The 26,451-nt window shown below is 46.9% G+C and overlaps 1 protein-coding gene across 1 annotated transcript in view; it reads right to left on the bottom strand.

Annotated features, from left to right (window-relative positions):
- LOC137509446 (scaffold attachment factor B2-like) overlaps window positions 1–26,451 on the bottom strand; it is a 996,257-nt gene that overhangs the window by 498,933 nt on the left and 470,873 nt on the right. Inside the window, exon 6 of the mRNA XM_068233833.1 lies at window positions 6,247–6,383. Coding sequence (XP_068089934.1) covers window positions 6,247–6,383 — 137 coding nt within the window. The remainder of the gene's footprint in view (window positions 1–6,246; window positions 6,384–26,451) is intronic.

Below are 26,451 nucleotides of genomic sequence, written 5' to 3'. Positions count from 1 at the left end.
TATTTCAGTGCGCGGTGCATTTTCCACAGTTAATGGTTGTGAATCCAGGCACAGCATTTCTGGCTGTTCCTCCATTGACCTTTGAAAGGTGGAAGTTTGTTGGGCTGGGAATAGCTCCTGCGAATACCCCATTGTGTCCTGAGGTAATTCATCGGACTGGTTATCTGGCAGTTGTGTGCGTGGTGTCGCTGCCGGTTGTGTCAGCTTTGTGCCCACTGGCTCCTTGTAACTGGCTGAGGACTCGGACCTCGTGCGTGATGTGCTGGTGCTGCTTAACCCACTGCTGGACGCTTGAGAGGTCATCCAAGTAATTATCTGGTCCTGTTCTTTTGGATTTCTGAGGGTTGTTGTCCTGGACAACATGGGCGGTATTGAGTGGGTTTTCTTGGGTGCTCCCCTGTGGCCTGTACGTGAACAGTCAGGGGAAACACCTCTTCCCTTGCCCCTCCCTCTTTCACCGGATTTCTTCCTCATTTCACTTATCCTTACAGTACACGCTGACTGGCAGCAGTACAGTGGCAGTACAGAAATGCTATACAGTACCACTATTCCCAGCAGCGACACAGAGCACAATGCTATACAGTGGCGGGTGAGCGGTGTACCACTATTCCCAGCAGCGACACAGAGCACAATGCTATACAGTGGCGGGTGAGCGGTGTACCACTATTCCCAGCAGCGACACAGAGCACAATGCTATACAGTGGCGGGTGAGCGGTGGACCACTATTCCCAGCAGCGACACAGAGCACAATGCTATACAGTGGCGGGTGAGCGGTGTACTACTATTCCCAGAAGACACAGAGTGGCAGTAAACAGAATGCTATATAGTGTGGCTGAGCGAGGTACACAGAGTGGCAGTAAACAGAATGCTATATAGTGTGGCTGAGCGAGCGGTGTACTACTATTCCCAGCAGACACAGAACAGTAAACAGAATGCTATATAGTGTGGCTGAGCGGTGTACCACTATTCCCAGCAGCGACACAGAGCACAATGCTATACAGTGGCGGGTGAGCGGTGTACTACTATTCCCAGAAGACACAGAGTGGCAGTAAACAGAATGCTATATAGTGTGGCTGAGCGAGGTACACAGAGTGGCAGTAAACAGAATGCTATATAGTGTGGCTGAGCGAGCGGTGTACTACTATTCCCAGCAGACACAGAACAGTAAACAGAATGCTATATAGTGTGGCTGAGCGAGGTACACAGAGTGGCAGTAAACAGAATGCTATATAGTGTGGCTGAGCGAGCGGTGTACTACTATTCCCAGCAGACACAGAACAGTAAACAGAATGCTATATAGTGTGGCTGAGCGGTGTACCACTATTCCCAGCAGCGACACACAGCACAATGCTATACAGTGGCGGGTGAGCGGTGTACCACTATTCCCAGCAGCGACACAGAGCACAATGCTATACAGTGGCGGGTGAGCGGTGTACTACTATTCCCAGAAGACACAGAGTGGCAGTAAACAGAATGCTATATAGTGTGGCTGAGCGAGGTACACAGAGTGGCAGTAAACAGAATGCTATATAGTGTGGCTGAGCGAGCGGTGTACTACTATTCCCAGCAGACACAGAACAGTAAACAGAATGCTATATAGTGTGGCTGAGCGGTGTACCACTATTCCCAGCAGCGACACAGAGCACAATGCTATACAGTGGCGGGTGAGCGGTGTACCACTATTCCCAGCAGCGACACAGAGCACAATGCTATACAGTGGCGGGTGAGCGGTGTACTACTATTCCCAGAAGACACAGAGTGGCAGTAAACAGAATGCTATATAGTGTGGCTGAGCGAGGTACACAGAGTGGCAGTAAACAGAATGCTATATAGTGTGGCTGAGCGAGCGGTGTACTACTATTCCCAGCAGACACAGAACAGTAAACAGAATGCTATATAGTGTGGCTGAGCGGTGTACCACTATTCCCAGCAGCGACACAGAGCACAATGCTATACAGTGGCGGGTGAGCGGTGTACTACTATTCCCAGAAGACACAGAGTGGCAGTAAACAGAATGCTATATAGTGTGGCTGAGCGAGGTACACAGAGTGGCAGTAAACAGAATGCTATATAGTGTGGCTGAGCGAGCGGTGTACTACTATTCCCAGCAGACACAGAACAGTAAACAGAATGCTATATAGTGTGGCTGAGCGAGGTACACAGAGTGTCAGTAAACAGAATGCTATATAGTGTGGCTGAGCGAGCGGTGTACTACTATTCCCAGCAGACACAGAACAGTAAACAGAATGCTATATAGTGTGGCTGAGCGAGGTACACAGAGTGGCAGTAAACAGAATGCTATATAGTGTGGCTGAGCGAGCGGTGTACTACTATTCCCAGCAGACACAGAACAGTAAACAGAATGCTATATAGTGTGGCTGAGCGGTGTACCACTATTCCCAGCAGCGACACACAGCACAATGCTATACAGTGGCGGGTGAGCGGTGTACCACTATTCCCAACAGCGACACAGAGCACAATGCTATACAGTGGCGGGTGAGCGGTGTACCACTATTCCCAGAAGACACAGAGTGGCAGTAAACAGAATGCTATATAGTGTGGCTGAGCGAGCGGTGTACTACTATTCCCAGCAGACACAGAACAGTAAACAGAATGCTATATAGTGTGGCTGAGCGAGGTACACAGAGTGGTAGTAAACAGAATGCTGAGCGAGCGGTGTACTACTATTCCCAGCAGAGACACAATGACTGGGGGGACCCTGGCTAGCATGGCTGGAGCGCGAACTACCCTGCCTGCCTACCCAAAGCTAAACCCACAGACAAATGGCGGAAATATGACGTGGTTCGGGTATTTATTTACCTGAACCACGTGACAGTTCGGCCAATCAGAGCGCGTTCGGGTCCGAACCACGTGACCCGTTCGGCCAATCACAGCGCTAGCCGAACGTTCGGGGAACGTTCGGCCATGCGCTCTTAGTTCGGCCATGCGGCCGAACGGTTTGGCCGAACACCATCAGGTGTTCGGCCGAACTCGAACATCACCCGAACAGGGTGATGTTCTGCAGAACCCGAACAGTGGCGAACACTGTTCGCCCAACACTAGTGGAGAGTCCCAATCAGTAACTCTCTCTGTTGGTTGCTGGAGTAGTTGTGTAGTAATGGGTGTCACAAAGCCCAATGGTTCATACAGACTGTTTTTGACTGAAAGAACACTGCATCTAGTGAACAAATTCTCTGCTCCTGAACTCTGACAAGAGTCTTGATGAGAAGCGATCTTACAACAGAGTTGATCTTGTGCACTGCATGAAGTCTTTATACTGAATCCTTCCTTATCTTGGAGATTATTGTAATGTATTGATGATTTGTATGAGTAAAATATGTATCCTGTTTCCTTGATGCTGACTTTACATGAAATCACATCCATGGACTTTTGAAAGCTATTCAAGCAAACGTCTCTGTAACGATTGGTGTCAGCGGCACAGATTTTTCTGATTATTGGTGATCTGCAGTATCACCAACAATACAGATGCTATACCTGATTATGTGGTGATCTGCAGAATCACCAATAATACTAGTATAGCTAGACACAGGACAACCAATGTAGAATAGTGTATTGGTGCAACAGTAATGAGAAGAGGAGATCTCCCGAGAAGCGGGAGACTCAGACAATACTGCAGCCAAGAATCCCCTGAGGGGCAGGGAATTCAGACTGTACTGCAGCCAGTGGACACCTGAGGAGCAGGGACCACTGGCTGTGCTGCAAGGATGATCACCTGAGGAGCAGGTGAATACAGATGATACTTCAGCCAGGGATCCCCTGAGGAGCAGGGGATTCAGACTGTACTGCAGCCAGTGGACACCTGAGGAGCATGGACCCCTGACTGAGCTACAAGGATGATCACCCGAGAAGCGGGTGATTAAGACTCTACTGCAGCTAGCAGACACTTGAGGAGCAAGTGTTGCAGACAGTACTGGCAAGACTGATCACCTAGAGAGTAGGTGTCAGCTCTTAGAAATTCCTCACTAGTGGCTAGACCCACTAGTGGGAATAGGAAGGTCAGACAAGCAGGGTCAGTAACGTACGGACATATAAGGTACAAAGACAGAAGGCTGATTCAGAGTGAGGTACAGGCAGTGTCGGCAGCAGTAATCAGATAGGCAGAAGTACCGAATCAGCAAACAGGAGATTAGTCAGGTAAGCAGAGGATCATAACAGATAATGGTAGCAATATAGCAATATCCTAGTCTAGGTGTGAAGTCCTTGGTTTCAACACCTGGGATCTAGACTAAAGAATAGTACACAAATATCACAATGCAATTAGTACTTTAAGCTATCAATGGAAACTGGCTAAGTGTGAATTCCCAGCTCCAGCTGGTTCTAACACACTGTGAGATCTGACTAAGGTCTGAGCGCTAGCACGTTAGCGTTTGCAACAGCAGACAACCAGCAACTGACAGGCAGGTCCTATATATACTCAAAGTGCTCCACAGCGCCGCCCCAGTCACTCAGCCAATCCGGAGCACAGCTGGAGTCAGATGACCGGCTGATCAGCTGCCTCCCCTTTTCTGTCGCCTGTCGCGCGCATGTGTAGCTCTCAATCTATGTGCAATAGAAGGACCAGGCAAAGCAGCAGCATGTAGCTGCGCGGCAGAAGCCGCCGGCTGATACGCGGAGATAGCCGCCATGCCGCTTGCCCATGCGGCGGTATCTTCGCTATCCTTTACAGTCTCCTATAATAACCCATCCAAGGTCTAATCTCTGTGCATAAGGATAAGGAGCATAATTTGGGCTATTGCAATGCTGGGGCACCTTATGGGCTCTTGGAATGTCTCTGTCTAAAAGAAGGAGAATCTTTGCATCATCATCAAGAGGTGGGATGTAGCTGGCTATGTGCTTCATATGAGTGTGATAAAGAGCCACTTCACGTGTAGGGATCTCATCTCGCTTGTTTGGCAACTGGTCACATTCCATAAGTGTTGGAAGTGGAAATTCTGTTTTCCCATATTCAGAAGTTACCACAAAACCATGTGCTCTTCTTCCAGATACCTTTACAAGGCCCGAACAAGTTTGTAGAGTGTAGGGACAGGTTTCTCCTTGAATATTGAACAAGTTTAAGAATTCTGGACTTGCCAATGAACGATTACTCTGGTCATCAAGAAAGGCATCCATCTTCACTGCACTCTGTGGTTGTCCCTCTGGAAATACTTTGACCAGACATATTTTGCTGCACGACTTCCTGTGGAGTCCTTCTCCACATACATCAGTACATTTTGTGGACACCGATGCAGCTTTTTCATCAGTACTCTCCCCGCCATAACTTGGTGTGGTCTTTAAGGCTTGAACAGTTTGAAGCACTTCTTTGGGAGAACCAGGATTATAGGCAGTTATGTGTTTGTCACTGTTGCAGTAAAAACATTTGACAGGGACTTAACAATCTTTAGCAAAGTGATCTATAGATGCACAACATCTATACAGGGGCGTAGCAATTGGGGTTGCAGAGGTAGCGACCGCATCGGGGCCCTTGGGCCAGAGGGGCCCCGAAGGGCCCTTCCTCAACTACAGTATTAGCTCTCTATTGGTCCTGTGCTCATAATAATCACTTTTATAGATACTTTGAATAGTGGTAATCATTAATAAACTGTTCCCCATCCCCTTATTGCACTTCTGACACTGTAGTTGCCATTGACAGGTTTTGGTGCACCATATCAATTGCTATGTATAGAGTGCTTGGGGGGCCCCATTGTAAAACTTGCATCGGGGCCCACAACTCCTTAGCTGCGCCACTACATCTATAAATTTTCAGGGGGGGACAGCAGAGTCTGGGGGGGGGACTTGCGGCACTAGCAGAAGGTCACAGAGGCATGTCACTGTGCACAAAACATGCCTCTGTGTCCTATTAAGATTTTAAAAATCTGCCTCAGGTTCTCTTTAAGTGGTTAAAACAAGTGACAGAGACTTATGAACTACTTCAAGCAGGTGATAAGTTCTTGCTCATGCACCTTCATGTTTGCTGGGTAGCATGAAACCAGAAAAATACTCGCTTGCATTGGGCAATGATTACATCGGATGATTTTAAAACTCAACAGTTCTTAACACTGGCATGTACTGCACTCGCATAGTGCCGTAGGTAGCATGGCACTAGAGCAGATCCCATCAAACTCAGATCCCATCAAACAGGCAGTCTGATAGAATTTCTTACGCCATCAGGTTGCATTATTTCTTCTCCAGCACTGGGTAATATGTTACCTACAAGGCTGAAAATTTCAAATTGAATTTAACACATACCTCTGCCTCTCCATTTCTCTAATTTCTCTCTCTCGTTGCCTCTGTCGCTCACGCTCCCTCTGCTCTTTTATCTTTTCAAATGATAATATTTCTCTCTTTTCTTTACTTCCCGATTTTGGATTGTGACTTTTTGAGTTCTAGAATAAAACATGTAAAAATAAAAGCAAACAGAAGAAGTGCACAACAAGTATAGTAAACTCACAGTTTTGTTGTAATCATGGAACTAAAGTGCATGAAGAACTTGGCCCATATTCAATTCACTTTTTCTCCTTAGTTTTCTCCTAGGAGATGAATGTTCATCTTCTATTTAAAATAGATTTTCATCATTTTGCAAATGAAAAAGTACCAAAAAGTAGTTGAAAAAGGACTATCAAAATTATTTTGAGCATTTTCTTGCTTGCAGGTAGTTTTTAAGCCATGTTATTAACAAGTTTGAAAATATCACCTAGGAAAAAACTGGGGAGAGAAAGTTAATTGCATATGGGCCCTTGCCTCTCAAAAAAAAACATTTAAAGTGTACCTAAAGAGACATATAGTGTGAGAAATGTGCATGTGTAGTACCAAACCTATATACATGCTTGTATTTCTTTCTGCAGTGCAAAGAGTAATTTTGCTTGACACCCAACTAGTAGTCATAAGTGATACTGTATATGGAAGTTGAATAAACACAATGTTGCTCCTTTCATTCTTCAAAACTTAATTTCTAAACCCAGAGCCATGTCTGAAAGAGGGCGAACTGAGTGGCTCCCTGGGGTGAAGGGGTTCACCTGAAGTAGGTGTAAAGTACACAGATTATTGATAGCCCTGTGGAAATGCACCTTCACCCTCCAGCAGCACTGCAATGTGCTGATACTTACAGGTTTCTGCTCATCTCAGGATTGAACAGCTGTTTCTGTTCCTCTCCCTGCCACAACTGACTTATTGGCAGAATGAAAATATCCATACATACACATGAAGTTAAGAAGGAGAGACAGCAGTGGGAATGTACTGACTGCGTTTGTCTTGGCCCAGGAGGTGGGGCGAGTGTCTTTTTGGCATTCAGAGGTGTTTTGACATTTGGCCTGGTGTAAGGTCTGCCTCACATAAGTAAATGTTGCTTCCAATGCCATCAAATGGTTGTGCTTTCTAAGGACTGTACTGGGAAGAGAGAGCCCAGCCCAAGAATAACATTTATGAGGGATGGAGGCATACTAAAGTACTGGGGGGAATGGGGTGAGTGAGAATTCATTATAAAGTGTGCCTGGTTGCATGGGGGGGGGGGGGGGGGGGAGAGAGAAGGGTTATGGAAGTGGGAGAAAGAGAGAGGGAGAGCAGTGAAGTTACTCACCTCTCTAGGTTCCAGCCAAGATAATTCCAACTTTGCACTGTTTCCCAGGCCTTAATCACAACCTTCATTGAGATAGTTAATGGATACGGGGCTTTATCTCCTCTGTACACTAACTGGGATAGTGCCTCAAACGAGCCAAGATGTGCTGCTTCTAAAGCCCCATCTACACGATACGATTCTTTGCACGATTCGATTAAGATTCTATATACGATTCGATTAAATCCGACATGTCCGATCGGGATTCAATTCGATTAGCCATTGTTTTGCAATGGCAAATTCGAACTGAATCGAATCCCAATCAGACATGGCGGATATAATCGGATCGTAAATAGAATCATAATCGAATCATACAAAGAATCATATCGTGTAGATGGGGCAAAAAAGTGGGCAGAGCCACTAACAACCAATCATATTTTCCCTATTGACTTCAATGAGAAAATGTAAACAACTGTAATTCTCACAGTATAAAAGCCAGAATTCCCAAACTTGGCACAGTGGGTCACTGGGGTTAAAATTTGGCAAGGTGGGCGGAGAAACGACACCATCTAGTTATTAGCGCCACCCCCCATTTTCTATACTCTACTCCTCCCACAGTTTCAGGGGTACAAGTGCCAAACTTTCCACACTTATCCATCTTATCGTGAAGTATGTTGCTTGTGCTTTATTAAGCGATCCCACCCTCCGCGCCCCTGCGGTAGACCCCGGAAGACCCCTTTTTCGTATTGACTTTGGCAGGGAAAAATTTTATATCGCTGCCACTCGTACAATTTTAAAGCTACACTCCCCAAACTCGGACCACATATTGTTGGTGTCACCCAAATTAAAATATGTATGTTGGGGGTGCATCCCAAAGTGGGCGGAGCTACCAACAGCCAATTAAAATTTAGCAATTTTCTATATGCTACTTCTCCCAGAGTTTTAGGAGTACAATTATGAAACTTTGCAAACTTGTTCGGCTCATACCAGAATAGGTTGCTTGTGCAATTTCACCCTCCATGCCCCTGTGGCGGCCCCTGAAGACCCCATTTTTTTTCCATAGACTTTCATTGGAAAAGTTTAAACTTTTGGCACTCGTACTGCTTTAAAGTTAAATTCATCAAACTTGGGTCACTTGGTAATGGGGTGAAGCTGAAAAAATATGTCACATTTTGGGGACCAAAAAAAGTGAGTGGATCGACAAACAACTGATCAGATTTTCCCTATTGACTTCAATGAGACAATTTAAACAGCTGTAATTCTCACAGTACTGAAGCCAGAACTCCCAAACTTGGCTCCGTGGGTCACTGGGTGATTGCGGATAAAATTTACAAAAAGTGGGCGGAGTCTACAACAGCCAATCAAATATCAGCCATTCGTTTAAATGGGAAAAATTAAAATTGCTGCCGCTCTTAGACGGTTAATGGCAGGGTCCTCAACCTTGGCACAGTTGGTCACTGGGGGACTAAGATTAAAATTCAGGAAAGTGGGCGGGGCAAAAACCAACCAATCAGATTTCTTTCATTGATATTAATGGGAAAAATTAAAAAGGCTGCCATTCTCACATTATTGAAGTTAGGGACCTGACCCCCAGCAACCACAAATGTGGTTGCTGGGGGTTTCCACTTCAAGTTTAGAAAAAGTGGGTGGAGCCACCAACAACCAATCAAATTTCACTCATTGATTTACAATAAAAAAATAAATAAAACTGCTGCCATTTTTACACATTAAACGCCAGCATTCACAAACTTTGGTGTTAGTCACTGTGACTGTGGTTCACAATTAGGAAAAAAAGGGGCGGGGCAACAACATCCAATCAGATTTCAGCCATTGACCTTAATGAAAAATGATAAACTGCTGCTATTATCACAGTTTAAATGTCTGGAGTACCAAACTTGGCTGAATTACTCACTGGGTGACTGCGCTCCAAAAATAGGAAAAGTGGGCAGAGCCACAAACATCCAATGCATTTCACGAAACTGAAATTTCACCAAGTTTAAAACTTTCAAATACTGCCACAAAACTGGGCACAGACCATGACATGGTGGCTGAGGTTAAAATTCAGAAAAATGGGCGGAGCTTAAAACAGCCAATCAAATGTTACCTATTGTTAATCCAAGCCAATATATAAGTTGCTGCCATTCTTTTACTGTTAATGGCAAAGACATTAAACTTGGCACATTTGGTCACTGGGATCCAAATTTTAAAAGTGGGTGGAGCCAAAATAGCCAATCAGGCTTTTTGATTGCTTTTAATGGTGCAATTTGATCTGCTTCAATTTTCACAGTTTTAAACCAGGTTCCACCGACTTTGTGTACACTCTATGCACCAGGGGCGACTTGCCAAAACACCTCTTGCGTTCCATAGCCAACATCCTGTGGTTTCTTCAGAAACGACACCATCTAGTTATTATTATTATTAGCGCCCCCCATTTTATATATACTACCCCTCCTACAGGTTCAGGGGTACAAGCGCCAAACTTTCCCCACTTATTTGTCTTATGGCAAAGTACGTTGCTTGTGATTTAATAAGCAATCCCACCCTCTGCGCCCCTGCGGCAGACCCTGGAAGACCCCTTTTCTCGTATTGACTTTGACAGGGAAAATTTTCAAATCACTGCCACATGTACGGTTTTGAAGCTACACTCCCCATACTCGGACCACATATTGTTGGTGTTACCCCGAATAAAAATATGTATTTCGAGCGAGCAACCCAAAGTGGGAGGGGCTACAATCGGCAAAAGAAAATGTAGCAATTTTCCATACGCTACTCCTCCCAGAGCTTTAGGAGTACAATTATGAAACTGCACACTTGTTTGTCTCATACCCGAATAGGTTGCTTGTGCTCTGATAAGCAATCCCACCCTCTGTGCCTCTGCGGCGGCCCCCCCGAAGACCCTAGACTTTAATTAGAAATGTTTAAACTTTAGCCACTCATACAGCTTTGAAGTTACCCTTACAAAACTTGGGTCACTTAGTCATGGGGTGAAGCTCAAACATTATGTCACATCGTGGGGACCCAAAAGTCCCTATTGACTTCAATGAGAAAATGTAAAAAGCTCATTCTCTTAGTATGAAAGCCAGAGATCCCAAACTTGACACAGTGGGTCACTGGGAGACTGGGGTTAAAATTTGCCAAGGTGGGTGAAGCCACATACAGCCAGTCAGACACATAACCAACATCACGTGGTTTCTTCAGAAACTACACAATCTAGTTATGTTGGCTATGAAATAGCCAACATATTATTTGCGTTTAGCTCGTTCTTCTTCTTCTTATTATTATTATTATTGGTGCCCCCCATTTTCCATACACTACTCCTCCTACAGTTTTAGGGTAACAAGCCCCAATCTTTCCACACTTCTTCGTCCTATAGTGAAATACGTTCCTTGTGCTTTATAAGAGATCTCATCCTGCGCACCCCTGCAGCAGACCCCGGGAAAAAAAACCAACAACAACACTGACATTCGCACTACAGTCATACAAACCCTAAACACAAAACAAACATCAAATACACAACTCTACGGTACAAAACGTATCAAAACCTAATGCGACAAAAAAAAAAAAAAAAAAAAAAAAAAAAACACATAAAAAGTCAACTGAAAGTGAGACCCCTGATATGTCTGCAGCCAATCATCAATAATATAAGAAGAAAAGTATCAAGTATCTCTCCAGCAATGTCTCTCCCTTATCTCTCACTACATGCAGCAAATAAAGTGAGAACATGGCCAACGCTGCTGCCTTTTATAAGTGGGGGGGCTCCAGGAGGGAGTGCTGCCTGATTGGCTGCCATGTGTCTGCTGACTGTGATGTAGAGGGTCAAAGTTTAGCCCAATGATGTAGTATAGGGGGCGGGTCGAACTTGCTAAAAGTTCACGGTCGGGCCATCTCTATCTCTCAAACTTTTCACAATTAGATTTTGATACTTTTACACTATGTAACTATGTAAAAGTATCAAAATCTAATTGTGAAAAGTTTGAGAGATAGAGATGGCCCGGCCGTGAACTTTTAGCAAGTTCGACCCGCCCCCTATACTACATCGTTGGGCTAAACTTTGACCCTCTACATCACAGTCAGCAGACACATGGCAGCCAATCAGGCTGCACTCCCTCCTGGAGCCCCCCCCCCCCACACTTATAAAAGGCTGCAGCGTTGGCCATGTTCTCACTTTATTTGCTGCACGTAGTGAGAGATAAGGGAGAGACATTGCTGGAGAGGTAGGGAAAGCTTAGTTGCGTCTTTTTAGCTTGCTCCTTGCTGATATTTGTTGCTAAAAAGCACCACAAAAAAAGCTCTTTTGAGAGCTAATGTTCTTTTGATTTTTTTTGTGTGTGTGGCCCACTGACACTACATATACTGCCCAGTTTGTCGCAGCTGGCCCTTCCAAATTGCTATACTGTTCCAGCCCTAGCACATTCAGTGCATACCTTTTCACTGCACCTGTGTGACTGCACATTGCATTATACCACCAGCAGTCAATGCATACCTCTCACTGCATCTGTGACAGCACACTGTTTTATATACCAGTCAGTGCATACCTTTTCACTGCACCTGTGTGACTGCACATTGCATTATACCACCAGCAGTCACTACATCTGTGTGACAGCACGATGTTTTATATACCAGTCAGTGCATACCTTTTCACTGCACCTGTGTGACTGCACATTGTTATACCAGCAGTCAGTGTATACCTTTTCACTGCATCTGTGTGACTGCACATTGTATTAGTCAAGTCAGTTCATACCGTTCACTTCATCCCCCGAATATGGACAACACAACAGTCAGAAATTTAGTTATGCTGTTGATGAAAAATTTCAAAAATAATTTGTAAGGGGAAAAAGCATTAAGTTTGGTACAAGAGGAAGAAAAAGGACAAAAAATGAAAAAGAAGATGGTGAAGAAGAAGAAGAACCAGGTGAAGAAGAAGAAGAATAACAACCAGGTGGTGAAAAAGAAGAAGAAGAAGAACCAGGTGAAGAAGAAGAACCAGGTGAAGAAGAACCAGGTGAAAAAGAACCAGGTGAAGAAGAAAATGAAAAACCAAGTGAAGACGAACCAAATGAAGAAGAACCAGGTGAAAAGGAAGAACCAGGTGGTGAAGAAGAAGATGGTGAAGATGATGGTAAGAAAGAAGATGGTGAAAAAGAAGAAAAAGAAGAAAAAGAAGAAGGTGAAGACGGTGAAGAAGAATAAACAAACAAATACAGAAAAAAATGTTTTCTATCAATTTTTTTTTTATTACACCTCCTCATATATTTAATTGTGCTTTTTCTTTAAAAAAAAAAAACAACATGATGCTTTAAAGGAATACTTAAGTCAAAATAAAAAAAATGATTTTTATTCACCTGGGGCATCCATCAGCCCCTTGAAGCTGTATGGTGCCCTCGCAGCCCGGCTCCGATCCCCCTGTCCCCGCCGGCGGCTACTTCCGGGTTCGGCGACAGCCGCCGACAGGCTGGGAACGCGAGTGATTCTCCGCATTCCCAGCCGCTATATCACCCTCTATGCTGGTATAGCGTTCCCAGCCTGTCAGTGGCTGTCGCCGAACCCGGAAGTAGCTGCCGGCGGGGACAGGAGGATCGGAGCCAGGCTGCGAGGGCACCATACAGCTTCAGGGGGCTGAGGGATGCCCCAGGTGAGTAAAAATCATTTTTTTATTTTGACTTAAGTATTCCTTTAAGGCCATTCGTGATTACGACTCGTGATCCAGATTCAATTCGTGATCACGACTCAAATGCAAATTCAAATCGAATTCTATAGTCATGATCACGGTCGAATCCGGATTTGACCCAAACCTGGATTCGAATGCACTTGAATCGAATTTGGGTCCATTCGAGCAACCCTGGTGTTCAGAAGGCAAGTGCCATCAACTCCCAAGATTGTCAGGACGTAGTTGACTATTTAACACAGAACACCTCATCTTCCTCCGCTTCTGCATGGAACCGTGACATATCTTCCTCCTCCTGCTCTGATTCTGGCACCCCACTTAACACTCAGTCTGCAGCCACCTGCGATACTACTAGCACCACATCCGCTCCATTTGAAAGTTCGCAGGAGTTATTTGGTAGGTAATTAACTGATTCACAGCCATTATTGTTACAACAACATGAAGGCGCTAAGCATGTTACACCACCTCATATGTCTGAGTTAGGCGTCACTATGGACGTAAGGTGTGAGGATGATGAAGTAGCTGCTGTTGGTGCAGTTTTTGAGGTGTCTGTAAAAGCGAAGCTGTGGAGGATGATTATGATGATGATACTGCCATGGATATCACGTGAGTTCCCAATAGACCAGATGAACAGTTCAGTGGGGCAGTCAGATAGGAGTAGGAGACAAGTTGCTGAAAGAAGCAGGACAAGCTTGTCGTCAGAAACAGCTCATGGCAGTGTCCGGCGGCATGTATTGCCACCTATGGACAGCCAACTAACATGTCCTTCAAGGTCAGCTGCTGCCACCACCACCACAATGCCATCATCCCAGGGCTCAGCGGTGTGGACATTTTTTTCTGTGTCTGCCTCAGATGAGAGCATCTGTACTCTCTGCCACCAAAAATTGAGCTGTGGAAAGACCAAGACCCGCATAGGGACAACTGCCTTACGAAGGCACATGATGAAAAAGCACAAACTGCAATGGTATGACCACCTGAGGAAAAGCAGCACACAAAAGCAAAGCCACCCTCCGCCTCCTCTTCCTCCTTCAGGTGCAGCATCTTCAGCCCCTTTATCCCTTGCACCTTCACAGCCACCCTCCTCCACTCCGCCTCTCAACTTGAGTGGTTCCTGCTCTTCTGCCCACAGCAGCCAGGTGTTCGTTAACAAAATCTTTAAGCCAATGTCTGCCAGTCACCCCCTTGCCCGACATCTGACAGCTGGCTTGGCGGAAGTGTTAGCTCGCCAGCTGTTACCATACCAGCTGGTGGACTCTGAGGCCTTCCGAAAATTTGTGGCGATTAGGACACCACAGTGGAAGATACCAAGCTGCTGTTGTGATATCTGGTGGATAGTGTATTGCGGTTCATCTGATATCTTGAGCAGCAAGTGTCACTTTTTAAATGTATATATTTTTTTCTTTTCCCTCCACTTTGCTTAGCAGACAGGCAATTAGCTAGGGGGAGGGATTAGCTGTATCAGGAGGTATTTGGTCAGCTTCAGGACTCAGTACCTGAGCTTGCTCAGTCTGTGGCTTGCTCACTAAGTGTCTTCAACACAAGTGGCATAGGTGTTAAAAACAGGCTTTAGAACACAGGCACAAAACGGGAGCAAATACCTTAACCACCCCAACTTCACTCACTCCCCTGCTTCACTCACTCACTCACTCTCCCTCTCCTCCACCCCAGCTTCACTCACTCTCCCTCTCCTCCACCCCAGCTTCACTCCCTCTCCTCCACCCCAGCTTCACTCACTCTCTCTCTCCTCCACCCCAGCTTCACTCCCTCTCCTCCACCCCAGCTTCACTCACTCCCGAGCTCCACTCAATCTCCCTCTCCTCCACCCCAGCTTCACTCACTCCCCAGCTTCACTCACTCTCCCGTATCATCTTTTACCACCACAGTTTACCTTAAGTAATTTTTCCCCACACAATAGTCATCATGTTGGACAATGCAGTACAGTGTACATCCTGCAACATGTATGCATGCCTTGATCAGCAGATTGAGAGTGTTTACTGTTGCCCTGGGTGTGTGCGTGTTGCTCAGTTAGAGGCTGAAGTCCGAGAGCTAAATGAGCATCTCGAAACACTGAGACACATACACAACATGGTGAAGAGCTTGGATTTCACGATCCAGACACTGGAGGGAACCGGTGAAGATGAGGTGGGTGGAGTACAGCCGGAGCAGGAAGCAGAGGTAGCCGCTACTTGGGTCATAGTTAGAAGGGGTAGGGGAAAAAGTGGCAGGGAGGCTAGTCCCGAGTTGTCCCTCCCTAATAAGTATTCTTGTTTGCGTAATATTGGGGAGGATGATTTTGGAGTAGCAATGCTGCAGCAGGATATGTCCCTTAGCAACCACGGGGCAGACTGCTGTAACGAGAAAGGGAATAGGAGTGCAGCTAAGGCTAGACAGATACTGGTGGTAGGGGATTCAATTATTAGGCACACAGATAGGGTAATCTGTCGAAGAAACCGTGAATGCCATACAGTCTGTTGTCTCCCAGGTGCTCGGGTTCAGCATGTAGCGGAAATAATTGACAGATTACTGAGTGGGGCTGGGGAAGACTGTCTGGGTACACATTGGCACCAATGACAAAGTTAGTGGGAGATGGAAGGTCCTCATAAATGATTTTTAGGTACTTGGAGATAAACTTAAAGCAAGGACCTCCAAGGTGGTGTTTTCTGAAATACTGCCAGTGCCATGCGCTACATCTGAGAGACAGAGGGAGCTTAGGGAGTTAAATAAGTGGCTGAGAAATTGGTGTAGGAAGGAGGGGTTTGGGTTCCTGGAGAGCTGGGCAGACTTTGCAGTCGGCTACAGGTTCTACAGCAGGGATGGGCTGCACCTTAATGGGAAGGGTGCAGCTGCATTGTGGGAGAAGATAGCTAAATAGTTGGAGGAGATTTTAAACTAGGATCCAGGGGGAGGTGGGAGGGTAAAGTCTCAATATGTAGACAAGATAAGGTAATAAGACAGTGGGAGCCTAACATTATGGGGGGTGGGGACAGTGTAAAGAGTAAGGAGGTAGGTAAAACTTCAAGTAGCCCATTTCATGTAACCAAAATTGTAAAATGTGGAGGTAAAAATATAAAGTGCACGTGTAACGAATGTGGAATTATCTCCGTGGTCATGTTGTGCGCTGACACCGCGGAAACCCTTCACAAGCGTTTGGATAGAGGAACCCAACTTTGGTGCAAATGCACCTGAGAGAGGAATTCCAACCGGCAGATGGAGCTGTGGAGTACAGAGGAACTCGGTCTCTGTACAACCACAGATGCCAGATGGAGATTGTACGAAGTGAAGCAACACAGGGCAATATAGCCACTCAAGAGAGAGTGAGCACAGAGACAGAATTGCATGTCCACCAATCTAGTCGCCACCCAGCGACGGTTGACATACAACAGCGAAGACCAAAGTGAGAAAGCAATCGCAAGAACGGCGATTGCTAGCAGAGACACAAGACAGATTAAAGACAGAGCATAGAATGAATAAAGACAGAACCAATAGCAAACTGCAATGCAACACGAAGGAACAGACAGGACTAGCTAAACGCAGTCACTACACGTTAAGCGCAATAGCGACAAAAGCGCGTTCACGGCACGGTCACCGCACAATAAGCGCAACAGTGACAAAACGTACCAACCCTGACTAACTAATAAAACGCGGAAAATGAAAATAAACAGAGAACACGAACGCTTGCTAATCGGTTGCCTCACCCAGACAACAGCAAGCGTTCGTTCCAGATAAGACAGACAGAAGGAGCAACCAGTAACAACCGCTGCTCTGGCCTACACTCCAAGACAGAGCACAGAAGGATCCACCGCCTCTACCGCTAGGGCAAATGCAATCCAAACAGACAGACCGAAGGAGCAACCAGTAGCAACCGCTGCTCTGGCCGACACTCCAAGACAGAGCACAGAAGGATCCACCGCCTCTACCACTAGGGTGAATACGATCCAAACAGACAAGACAAGACAGAACTAGGCCATACAGATATAAACAATCTGACTGCACTAGAAGGAATGCTAGTGCACTCCCAAGGATAACTACTCTAAAACAATATTAGCAAACAGTTAGCAGAGGGGCTGAAACTCAAGGTAAGTCCAGCAGAACCAAACCTTTATGACCAGCAGGGAATTCTGGGAGGAAATTGTATTTATACTGCAAGCCTTCAAAGGAAGCAGATGAGCAATTTGCATGACAAGTGGATGCAAATCCCCCACCAGAACAGCAAGTCTGAAACTTGCAGAATGAAAACAGGTCTCCTCTCCAGGGACCTGCAGCATGCAGACCTGAAAAATGGTCAAAAAGCTGCCTGCCTGCGCAGATAGCAGAGCAGATCATTACAGCATGGTAACCAATGCTAGGAGCCTTGTAAATAAAATGGACAAACTAGAGTTCATTCTGATTGACAAAGGCTATGACATTGTGGGAATAACCAAGACATGGATGGATGAAAGCCATGACTGGATAGCAAATTTAGAGGGATACAATGTGTTTAGGAAGGATAGAACAGGGAAAAAAGGTGGAGGGGTTTGTCTCTTTGTTAAGAATTGTTTTACAGCTGTCCTGAACGATGAGATGGAGGAAGATTGTGAAAATGTGGAGTCCGTTTGAGTAAATATTCATGGTGGAAATAAAGGTTGTCAATTGCTTATTGGGGTATGCTACAGGCCACCAAATATTCATGAAGCTGTAGAACTGCAATTACTACAGCAGATTAAAAAAGCTGCAAGTAAAAATGAGGTCATAGTTATGGGTGACTTCTACTTTCCAGACATTGACTGGAGTATTGAGGCTACCTATTCTGGTAAAAGCAGCAGATTTCTGGCATCACTACAGGACAATTACTTGACTCAAATGCTAACGGAACCAACTAGGGGGAATGCGTTACTGGATTTGATCATTTCTAATAGACCAGATAATGTATCCAATGTGCAGGTTCAAGAACATTTGGGAAATAGTGATCACAACATGATAACGTTTGATCTGGTGACTGGTAGGCCGCGGGACCACTAAAACTATGAATTTCAGAAAAGCAAACAGTGGCGTAGGGCCCGCAGTCGCAATGGTCGACGTGGCGACCGGGCCCGGCTCCTGAAGAGGCGGGGGAGGGGCCCGGGGGGCCCATGTCCGTTTGGAGTGCCGACCGTGCGGCCCGTGCGCGCTATTGGGAGGGGGGAGCCAGAGCCGCGGGGAGGACAGCCCGACCTCTCCCTCCCTTCCTCTCCCCGGGGCCCCCCCTCAGATGCAGAGTGAGCGTGCACGGAAGCGCTGTAGGCAGAACTCACCTCCGTCCCTGCGTTCCAATCGCCGCTGATCTCCTCTCTGCATAGAAGCTGATACACACTGCTTCCGGCTAAACAGGAAGCAGTGTGTATCAGCATCTATACAGCGGGAGGAGATCAGCAGCGCAGGGACGGAGGTGAGTTCTGCCTACAGTGCTTCCGTGCGCGCTCACTCTGCATCTGAGGGGGGGGGGGGGGCGGGGAGAGGAAGGGAGGGAGAGGTCGGGCTGCCCTTCCCGCGGCTGCGGCTCCCCCCTCCATATACAGCACCTACCTACCTACCCTATCCTATCCTAGGGGGCAGCTACCTACCTATCCTATCCTGGGGGGCAGCTACCTACCTATCCTATCCTGGGGGGGCAGCTACCTACCTAACCTATCCTGGGGGGGGCAACTACCTAATCTATCCTGGGGGGGCAGCTACCTACCTAACCTATCCTGGGGGGGCAACTACCTAATCTATCCTGGGGGGCAGCTACCTAACCTATCCTGGGGGGGCAGCTACCTACCTAACCTATCCTGGGGGGAGGCAGCTACCTAATATAACCTATCCTGGGGGGCAGCTACCTACCTAACCTATCCTGGGGGGGCAGCTACCTACTTAACCTATCCTGGGGGGGGGGGGGAGGCAGCTACCTAGCTAACCTATCCTGGGGGGGCAGCTACCTACCTAACCTATCCTGGGGGGGGCAGCTACCTACCTAACCTATCCTGGGGGGGGGGGAGGCAGCTACCTAGCTAACCTATCCTGGGGGGGGGCAGCTACCTAATCTAACCTATCCTGGGGGGCAGCTACCTACCTAACCTATCCTGGGGGGGAAGCTACCTACCTAACCTATCCTGGGGGGGGCAGCTACCTACCTAACCTTTCCCGGGGGGGGGGCAGCTACCTAATCTAACCTATCCTGGGGGGCAGCTACCTACCTAACCTATCCTGGGGGGGGCAGCTACCTACCTAACCTATCCTGGGGGGGCAGCTACCTAATATAACCTATCCTGGGGGGGCAGCTACCTAACCTATCCTGGGGGGGCAGATACCTAATCTATCCTGGGGGGGGCAGCTACCTAACCTATCTTGGGGGGGCAGCTACCTACCTAACCTATCCTGGGGGGCAGCTACCTACCTCACCTATCCTAGGGGGGGGGCAGCTACCTAATCTAATCTATCCTGGGGGGCAGCTACCTAATCTAACCTATCCTGGGGGGCAGCTACATAATCTATCCTGGGGGCAGCTACCTAATCTATCCTGGGGGCAGCTACCTAACCTATCCTGGGGGGCAGCTACCTAACCTATCCTGGGGGGCAGCTACCTATCTAACCTATACTGGGGGGCAGCTACCTAATCTAACCTATCCTGGGGGGCAGCTACCTAATCTAACCTATCCTGGGGGGCACCTACCTCATCTAACCTTATACTGGGGGGCACCTACCTCATCTAACCTATACTGGGGGGCAGCTACCTCATCTAACCTATACTGGGGGGCAGCTACCTAATCTAACCTATACTGGGGGGCACCTGCCTGTCTAACCTATACTGGGGGCACTTACTTATCTAACCTGTATTCGGGGCACCTAGCTAGCCTATACAGGTGGCAACTATACTGGCTACCTATATTGGAGGCACCTACCTAACTAACCTATACTGGGGGCACCTACCTATCTAACCTATGCTGGGGGCAACTATTCTGGCTACCTATATTAGAGGCACCCACCTAGCTAACCTGTACTGGGGCACCTACCTATCTAACTTATACCGGCGGCGCCTGCCTATCTAACCTATACTGGGGGCAACTATACTGGCTACCTATGCTGGAGGCACCTACCTGGCTAATCTATACCGGGGGCAACTATACTGGCTTACCTATGCCTGGCTACCTATACTGGGGGGACCTATAGCTGGCTATAGGGATTCGGATATGTGTGTGCGTCGGGTGTTGCCGGGGAGGGGGGGCTGTTGTTGTCGGGGGGAAGGGGGGGCTGTTGTTGTCGGGGGGGGGGGCACATCCATATTCCGCATCGGGGCCCAGAGGTTTGTAGCTACGCCACTGAAAGCAAAGTTTGATCAACTCAGGTAGGCACTAAGTTTGGTGAACTGGGATAATGTACAACAAGGGGAGGACACTGAAGGGAAATGGCAAGCTTTTAAACTTATTCTCAATCAATATTGTAGTATGTATATTCCATACGGAAACAAAATGTCTAGGAATAAAAAAAGGCCTCTATGGATGAATAGAAAGGTTAGAGATAAAATGAAGGGGAAAAGGAATGCCTATAAGGTCCTAAAACAGGAGGAGACTGAGGCTGCATTAAGCAATTATAAGGAGTGCAATAAAAGTTGTAAAAAAGAAATTAGGCTGGCAAAGATTGAAGCTGAAAATCAAATCGCTAGGGATATTAAATCTAACCCAAAGAAGTTTTACAAGTACATCAACTCTAAAAAAAGAAAGGTTGACTGTATTGGACTCCTAAAGGATGAGGGTGGGAACTCAATGGTTGATGACTAAGGTAAGGCAGAGTTATTAAATGCTTTCTTTGCTTCTGTCTTCACAAGGGAAACATAACTGTGGCAAATTACAGATGCAGAAGAGTCTCAATCTTCCAACTGTAATATTAAATACTTAACACAGGAAGAAGTGAAGGCAAGAGTAAATAAATTAAAAATAGACAAGGCACCTGGCCCGGATGGCATGCATCCTCGGGTCCTAAGGGAATTAAGTTCAGTTATAGATAAACCCCTTTATCTTATCTTTTGTGACTCTCAACTGGCAGAGTCCCAGTGGATTGGCGTACAGCCCACGTTTTCCCATTATTTAAAGTGGTCTAACACCCAGCATTTCAACTTTGCTTTAAAAGATTGCTTACAGCTTATAAACTATTATGCCAGATTTTTTTTTTAGCAGAAATTCACTGAATGGATTAAACATGACATTTTAGTGCTGCATTTCGCTAGAAATTCTCCTCCGTGCTTGCTTGTTTAGTTACGAATGTATCTATCTACAATGTAACAAACAAACACTGCTCTGAGAGAACAAAGAGGGCTTCCCCTGGCAGGCTTTTCAAAGGTGTATTTGTATTCCAAATAAAGATACATTTTGTAACTAAAGATAAGAACGGATGTGGATTCCTAGTTGGATCCAACACTAAAATGTCATGTTTAACCCATTCAGTGAATTTCTGCTTAAAAAAAAATCTGGCATAATAGTTTGTAAGCTGTAAGCAATCTTTTAAAGCAACGTTGTAATGCTGGGTGTTAAACCGCTTTAAGAAGGGCAAAAAATCAGATCCAAGAAATTTTAGACCTGTAAGCTTAACATCAGTTGTATGCAAACTATTTGAGGGGTTACTAAGAGATACTATACAAGACTTCATAGAAGAAAATAATCTTATTTCTCAGCATCAACATGGGTTTACTAAAGACAGGTCCTGTTTGACTAACATGCTTAGCTTTTATGAGGTAGTGAACACTAACGTGGATATTGGAAATGCTGTAGATGTGATATACTTGGACTTTGCAAAGGCCTTCGACATGGTTCCGCACAAAAGTCTGGTGCAAAAGTTGAGGATGCAAGGACTGTGGAAGAGTCTGTGTGCATGGATAGAGAACTGGCTAATGGACAGAAAACAAAGAGTTGTGGTCAATGGATCATACTCAAAATGGCTGACTGTTAGCAGTGGGGTCCCACAGGGGTCTGTACTGGGTCCAGTGCTCTTCAATTTATTAACCCCCTTGCCAGTCCAATTCCTGCGGCAAGGGGGCAGCGCAGCACTTTTTTTTTAAAATCATGTAGCGAGCCCAGAGCTCGCTACATGATAGCCGCTGAGCAGCGGCATCCGCCCACCCACTCTGATTGCCTCCGGCGGTCAGAGTAGGCAGGAAATTCCGTTCAGAATGGGATTTCCTGCTGGGCTTCCCCGGTCGCCATGGCGACCGACGTCCATGACGTCCCGACGTCCATGACGTTGGTGACGCCATCCCGCCCCAGCGGGATGGCGTCACCAACGTCATGGACGTCGGGACGTCAGAGGTAATCCTGATCCACCCCTCAGCGCTGCCTGACACTGATTGGCCAGGCTGTGCAAGGGGTCTGGAGGGGGGGGGGGCAGCGCGGCGGGTAGCGGCGAATCGGCGGCGATCGTAATATGCACGCAGTTAGCAAAGTGCTAGCTGCGTGCAATAAAAAAAAATTATGCAAATCGGCCCTGCGGGGCCAGAGAAATCCTCCTGCGCAGGTTACCCCGAGCTGAGCTCGGGATAACCGGCAAGGAGGTTAATGACCTAGTAGACGCAGTAGTAAGCAATGTTGCTATTTTTGCAGATGATACAAAATTGTGCTGAATCATCAACTCTCAGGAAGATAGTGTCATATTGCAACAGGATCTGGATAGGATGGCTACATGGGCACATCAATGGCAGATGAAATTCAATGTTGAAAAATGTAAAGTCATGCATTTTGGTCGTACCAATGGTCTAGCACAGTGGTCTTCAAACTAAGGCCCGTGGACCGAATGTGGCCCCCTGAGGCTTTTTTACAGGCCCCCCAAACACAAAATGTATTAGTTATAGATGTGTTCTGCTGCAAATATTGGTGGCCTGCATATAGAATAGCAGTTCCGGCACCAACCTTCCACATGGAAGCCAGAAAGCAGTATTTTGCTGGCTTCTGGGTTGTGCTGCAAGCTTTTGAAGGCCATTGGGTGACAATATGGCTCACATATGATCACATATGACTTGCTATGTTAGGGTCACGATATCTGCACTGTATTGGTGGCATAATAGCTACACATGCTATGTTAGAGGGCATACTATCTGCGCATGCTGTGTTGATGGCATAATATCTGTACTAGCTGATTTAGGAGCATAACGTGCTCTGGTTAAATGGGAGAAATTAGGGCTGCCCATGTTAATAGGCGCTGTCTAGCATACCTAGGCTCAATGTTATGTTTCTCTACATAATTTCATGTATACTCCGGCCCCCCCAGCAGTCTAAAGTATGTTGACCCGGCCCTCGACTAAAAAAGTATGGGGACCCCTGGTCTAGCACCATACAAAATAAATGGGATACAGTTGGGGACATCAAACTTGGAGAAGGATTTAGGAGTACTCATCAACAACAAGTTAAACAATCGTACTCAATGCCAAGCCGCTGCAGCTAAAGCTAACAAACTTTTGGGATGCATTAAAAGGGAAATAAAAAAATCGAGATGCTAGCATAATATTGCCCCTGTTTAACTCTCTAGTAAGACCACATCTGGAATATGGAATTCAGTTCTGGGCACCACATTACAGGATAGATATTGCAGTTTTAGAGCAGGTGCAGAGACAAGCAACAAAATTGATACAAGGGATGGAAGGTCTCACTCACCAAGAAAGGTTAGATAAACTGGGTTTATTTAGTCTAGAGAAAAGACGCCTTAGAGGGGATCTAATTAACATGTATAAATACGTCAGAGGGCAATATAAAAGCTTGGCGGATGAGCTTTTTGTCCCTAGGCCTTAAAGGACTAGAGCAGTGGTTCCCAACCTTTTCCGCCCGGGGAACACTTTCTGACCAAATTTTTCTCCGAAGAACGGCGGGGGGTGGGAGTTTGGGGGGAGGGGGGCGTCCCCCGGGTGTTTGCGCGACCTAGTGGTCAGTGCCGTGCGCAGCAGGCTATGGGGGTGGGGGGCTGGGGTGCGGCTGCAAAGCTAGCATAGTTGCCCCAGTGTAGGGAGTTTAGTTGCCTCAGTATAGCAGTGCCCCAGTATAGCGCCCCAGTATAGCCAGAATAGTGCCCCAGTATAGCCAGAATAGTGCCCCAGTATAGCCAGAAAAGTGCCCCAGTATAGCCAGAATAGTGCCCCAGTATAGCTAGTATAGTGCCCCAGAATAGTGCCCCAGTATAGTGCCCCAGGATAGCTAGTATAGTGCCCCAGTATATTGCCCCAGTATAGCCAGTATAGTGCCCCAGTATAGCCAGTATAGTGCCCCAGTATAGCCAGTATAGTGCCCCAGTATAGCCAGTATAGTGCCCCAGTATAGCCAGTATAGTGCCCCAGTATAGCCAGAATAGTGCCCCGGTATAGCCAGAATAGTGCCCCGGTATAGCCAGAATAGTGCCCCGGTATAGCCATTATGGGTAGGTGGTGCCCCCTGCTGTTATTACCTCAACAGCTGCCGCTCTCCCCTCTCCGGCGCGTGTGTTTATTCAAGCAGCGTATCTCCCGGCTGCTCTGTGTGATCCGGCAGGAAGTATGGCAGCGGCTTCCTGTAGCGGCGATATGCTTCCTGCGCATCACACACAGAGCAGTCGGGAGATATCCTGCTTGAATAAATACATGCGCTGGAGAGGGGAGAGCGGCCGCTGCTAAGGTAATAACAGCGGCGGGGATGGGCGGGAGGGGGAGAAGAGGACGGCACACCAGGCAACGTCCCGCGGCACACTAGTGTGCCGCGGAACACTGGTTGAAAAACGCTGGACTAGAGGACATGATTTGCACATGGAGGAAAAACGTTTTAGACATTTATTTAGGAAAGGGTTCTTTACAGTAAGAGTGATTAAGATGTGGAATGCATTGCCACAGGAAGTAGTTATGGCAAATTCTATACCTGCATTTAAAGGGGTCTTCGATGCTTTCCTTGCGTTGAAAGACATCCATGGCTACAATTACTAGGTAATGCCCAATGATGTTGATCCAGGGATTTTATCTGATTGCCACCAGGAGTCGGAAAGGAATTGTTCCCTTTTGAGGCTAATTGGACCATGCCTTTTAAGGGTTTTTCGCCTCCCTCTGGATCAACAGAGGTATGTGAGGGGGCAGGCTGGTGTTGTACTTTGTTCTCTGGTTGAACTCGATGGACATATGTCTTTTTTCAACCCAAATAACTATGTAACTATGCAATTGTTTTTCTAAAAAGTCAATACCCAAACTGTACCATGAAGTTGAAAGGCAAGTGGAGTCATCTCTGGCACACAGCTTTGGGTCAAGGGTCCATCTGACCACGAATGCCTGCTCTGCAAAGCACGGTCAAGGCAGGTACATTACTTATACAGCCCATTGGGTCAACCTGGTGACCGCTGGCGTCAAGCAGGGAGTACGTGGCTGTGCAGCGGACCTAGTTTTGACACCTCCTCTCCTTCTCCTCCTGCTACATCCTCCCTCTTCACTGCCGTCCTCCTCCTCCTTGGCTGAGTGGCAGTGCTACTCTACTGGTGCTGCGATCTCCTCTCCAACTACACACCCCTAGCTCCCCCGGGCCTATGTTGCATGCCAGGTATGACGGTGTCACACAATCTTAGAAATGTCTTGCCTCAAAGCTGAGAGTCACAATGGAGCAGCTCTCCTGGCTGCTCTGAACAAACAGGTGGATAAGTGGCTGACCCCGCACCAACCGGAGATCGGCAAGGTGATGTGTGACAACGGTAGCAATCTCATTTAGGCTTTGAGTTTGGGAAAGTTGACACATGTACCCTGCATGGCACATGTGCTGAAGATAATAATCCAAAGATTTGTGTGCAAGTACCCAGGCTTACAGGAGGTCCTGAAGCAGTCCAGGAAGGTGTGTGGGCATTTCAGGCGTTCCTACACGGCCATGGCGCACTTGGCCGATATTCGGCAGAGAAAAAACTTGCCGGTGAGGTGCTTGATTTGCGATAGCCCGTCTTGCTGGAATTCAACGCTCCTCATGTTTGACCACCTGCTACAACAGGAGAAAGCCATCAACGAATACTTGTACAGTTATGGTGCTAGAGCAGGCTCTGGGGAGCTGGGGATTTTTTTGCCGGGGTACTGGACACTCATGCGTAATACTTGCAGGCTCATATGTCCGTTTGAGGAGGTGACAAACCTGGTGAGTTGCAGTGAAGGCACCATCAGCGACTTGATCCCATATGCTTTCTTCCTGGAGCCTGCCATGCGCAGAGTGGTGGATCAAGCTGTGGACGAGTGTGAACAGGAAGAGTGGGACCAATTATCAGCAGAACCAGATGT

Source organism: Hyperolius riggenbachi, chromosome 1 (assembly GCF_040937935.1).
Source record: "Hyperolius riggenbachi isolate aHypRig1 chromosome 1, aHypRig1.pri, whole genome shotgun sequence".
Classification (NCBI taxonomy): Eukaryota; Metazoa; Chordata; class Amphibia; order Anura; family Hyperoliidae; genus Hyperolius; species Hyperolius riggenbachi.
The sequence above is the reverse complement of the archived record's forward strand: the minus strand, read 5'-3'. Positions and strand labels throughout refer to the sequence as shown.